We start from the raw sequence: 3,335 nt of genomic DNA, 5'->3' as shown, positions 1-3,335 counted from the left end.
TCCTTTATGTGCGGTCACTGCTGACTGGGGCAGCACCTCCAGACAGTTTGTACAGTAGTAGCTCACGACCTCCTCATCTATCTCCGAGGGTGAGGCAAGACGCTTACATCTGGAAAGACACCATTCGGCTTGAAGCATCACCGCAATGGATAACATGACTTCTACCCCAACTTACCCACTACACATGAATAACTCGTAGATGCTCATATCGGTCTTCCAAGCTTCTACTGGACTGAATTCATCGAATGGAGTCAAATGTCCTTGGGAGCCTGATCGAGCAATCTGGAGACTCATCAACGCATCAAACGAAATAGAAAGGGTTCACCCTGAACATCGTCGTTCGCTTGCCATCCAACGATGTATTTAACCCCAGTTGCATCCTCCTCCCCTAGAACATCCTTCAGATACTCCCTAGCTGGCCGGAAGTGTTCGACCGCGGGAGATACCCAAGGCATTGAGATCGCTAACAGACAGTCAACAAAGCACAATGAGATTAGTTCACTAGCAAGCTGGGTCTTCAAAAAAGGGTCATTGATACCTCACATACCATACACAGCGTACAATACTAATTCCTCACAAACGCAAAATGGAAAACCAAGTAGAAAACGAGACGCCCCAATCGGGTGGTTCCATCGCTAATTGACACCACTTAACCAAGCACGGGAAAGTAACATATCATCACTTAAAAAAATATGAGCCACTGAGTACTGACGTCAATGCGAACAGCGTTGTGATGAAGCTATCAGTGCATGTGAGGCGAAAGGACGCTTTTAACACACGACTTCATTCGTTCAGACACAACACCATCGCATGGCATCAGACAAGGGTTGATTAGATAGGCCTAACCCTCCAGGGATTGCAGAGTTGATGACGCCACCTTCTCGAATGACGCCTAAGACAAAATCTGAATAAGTCCGGTCCAAGCAGAAATGTAGCTGTACCGGATTAGAGTGCAGGAAGCCATCGCCGTTCTGCTTGCTATGGACAATAGTACCGTCAACAGCAACCTCAAAGTTTCCAGTGACACCTACACAGACGAGAGGTAGCTCATCAAATGAGCTGAGGAGAGTTGCATATAGACTCGTAGGACTCACCTGGGTCCTTCTTGGGGATGAACTCGACACTATCCTGCTTGTCACCAAGCTTCTCCTTCAACATCGCCACCCCTTGATTATAATACCTGAGGACATGAGGAGGACAGCAGACACACAACTGCCTCTCACCTGCCGTAACCTCAGCCACCACAGTACTGGATCGAAACCTTAACTTTACGAGCGGAACCCATAATAGATGACACGGTACGCGAGTGAGCACGAAAAATTAAACTGCATACGAACATCCAGAACAAGCGCGACAAATCAATGAATGGGTGGTAGAGATAAAACTGTAAATGAAAAAGGAGACTGTATAGATAATGAAACTTTTGAATGGAAGATCCCTGCACGCATGCGCACAAATCCTTCGCGGTGCGCATCAAGGATCTTGTTTCAATCTGTCCCCAAGGCATTGTCCCGAGTGACTCAACGCCCATGCATCCTACAATAACAGGACTTGAGTACTCTACATTAGTGTAACAGTGCGGAGTGTTGCAACAGGATCGCTAGTAACAGTCTACTACCACAAAACACAGTCCTATCACGAGTTCACAGGCTATGAAGCACTTCTCGTTTTACAACTGCATGAGAATAATGTCCTTTGCTATCCAGTGCTCCTCGAAATTTGTTTACATTGCCATTTCCCGGTAGTGAGCAGTGTGAGCTTCTATGTCGAAAACCGAAGCACTCCCAAATGACCATGTAACGCAACAAAATGATCAATGATCCGCAATATCTTGGAAACTTCGTCACCGGTAGGGTGCTCGGAAGCAGAAACGCTATTCATACACTGATGCCATCATCCGTCAATGTAGAGAAGGCAGCGTCGATCGAACGCGAGCCCCACTGACTAACCATATCGAAGCAATGATACACTAGTAGTGCTACACAAGTCATCACTAGTAGTAGTAAACGTATAGGAGGCAGAGAGATGTCCACTACTCCAGCTGCGATAGGGTGTAGGGACGACGAGTGACCACCAAAATAATGGGAATGATGACTGTAAACATAAGGGAGAATATAGACGATAATAGGATAATGAAAGTCACATAGTTTACGGGTCGCCGAACTAGTCGGCTCGCTAAAAATTGACGACAGTATCTAACCAGACTTTTCTCTTCCTCACTGAGGAGACAAAGCGACTGGCAAAGCGCGGGGGCTGCTACCGCTCATTTGCAGAACTGTTGATGTGCTAATTTAATTAGCTACCTCACGACAACACATACCGGCCTCAGCCGCTGAATGCGTGCTAAAGATGGTAGCAGCTACTAAAGAGCGAAATAATATCATTATAGGTCGAAACAATGGACGACCAAGGATTAGGGATTGTCGCCAATTCAGCTAAACAAACTTTGACTCCTTTTTTTTCAATTTTCGAACAACAATAACTTCAACTGTAACATGCATTCGACAAGGTTCGAATACCGCCAAATACCACACAGTGTCCCCACAGGAGCTACTGTCTAGGCCAGACTCCTCGAGGCTTCGACATCTGATATGCTACACCTGAGCGCAATGGAACTGTCATGACGACTCACGAGGCGACTTTACTACTATTACCCTTGAGCTCGTCGGAACTGTAGTCGCTAAGAGTGCTCATATATTGCTGCTGCTCCTGTTGGGCTGCCGCTGTTGCAGCAGCTGCTCGAGACATGCCAATGTAGTTAGCATGATGACACGACTGACCGTCGAAGTCTTTCACCTAACACCATCCGCTAAAAATTATCCTCTCTCTACGAGGCTGCTACCTGTATAGGGAATTCGCATGAGCACGGGTCTTGGAGCTCCGCATCGGTGTCGAAGAAACGAACAGCACCACCAGTGTTAAATTTAACACCCTTAGTAGTAGACTTCTTCTCCACCTTAGTGGGCGAATCCAGTGAAGGGGGAACTCTATGGTTGGCAGCGGCGTTGTTATAAGCGTCCAGTAGTTGCTTATCCAAGCACATCTCATAGAGATCATTACTGTTCTTGCCCAACTCTAAGGCCACCAAACTCCTCTGTGCGAAATTGGGTGCTGGTCTTCGACTCTGCTGCTGCTGTTGCCTGACCGTGTGACTACCGACAGGCCCACTACCATATAGCACAGCGGGATCGATATCGTCATCATCACTGTCACCATCCATCATATCGCAGTCACCGTCATCCTCGTCAGTAGTAGTGTCCATCATAAACCAGTCTTCGACAGGTGTCTCTCGCCTCTGCTCAGCATCGTCCTGTGCCGCTGCCTGGGCCTCCCAC

At 47.4% G+C, this 3,335-nt stretch overlaps 1 protein-coding gene across 1 annotated transcript; it reads right to left on the bottom strand.

Moving 5' to 3' along the window:
* Window positions 1-1,843: 1,843 nt before the first annotated feature.
* Pmar_PMAR006046 (hypothetical protein) lies at window positions 1,844-3,265 on the bottom strand (the record flags this gene model as incomplete). The annotated part of the gene is made up of 4 exons (XM_002774419.1): window positions 1,844-2,600; window positions 2,655-2,796; window positions 2,843-3,075; window positions 3,157-3,265. 4 exons carry the CDS (start codon window positions 3,263-3,265, stop codon window positions 2,551-2,553), a joined length of 534 nt encoding a protein of 177 aa, XP_002774465.1. The 3' UTR covers window positions 1,844-2,550.
* Window positions 3,266-3,335: the final 70 nt, after the last annotated feature.

Source organism: Perkinsus marinus, assembly GCF_000006405.1.
Source record: "Perkinsus marinus ATCC 50983 genomic scaffold scf_1104296958234, whole genome shotgun sequence".
Classification (NCBI taxonomy): domain Eukaryota; phylum Perkinsozoa; order Perkinsida; family Perkinsidae; genus Perkinsus; species Perkinsus marinus.
The sequence above is the reverse complement of the archived record's forward strand: the minus strand, read 5'-3'. Positions and strand labels throughout refer to the sequence as shown.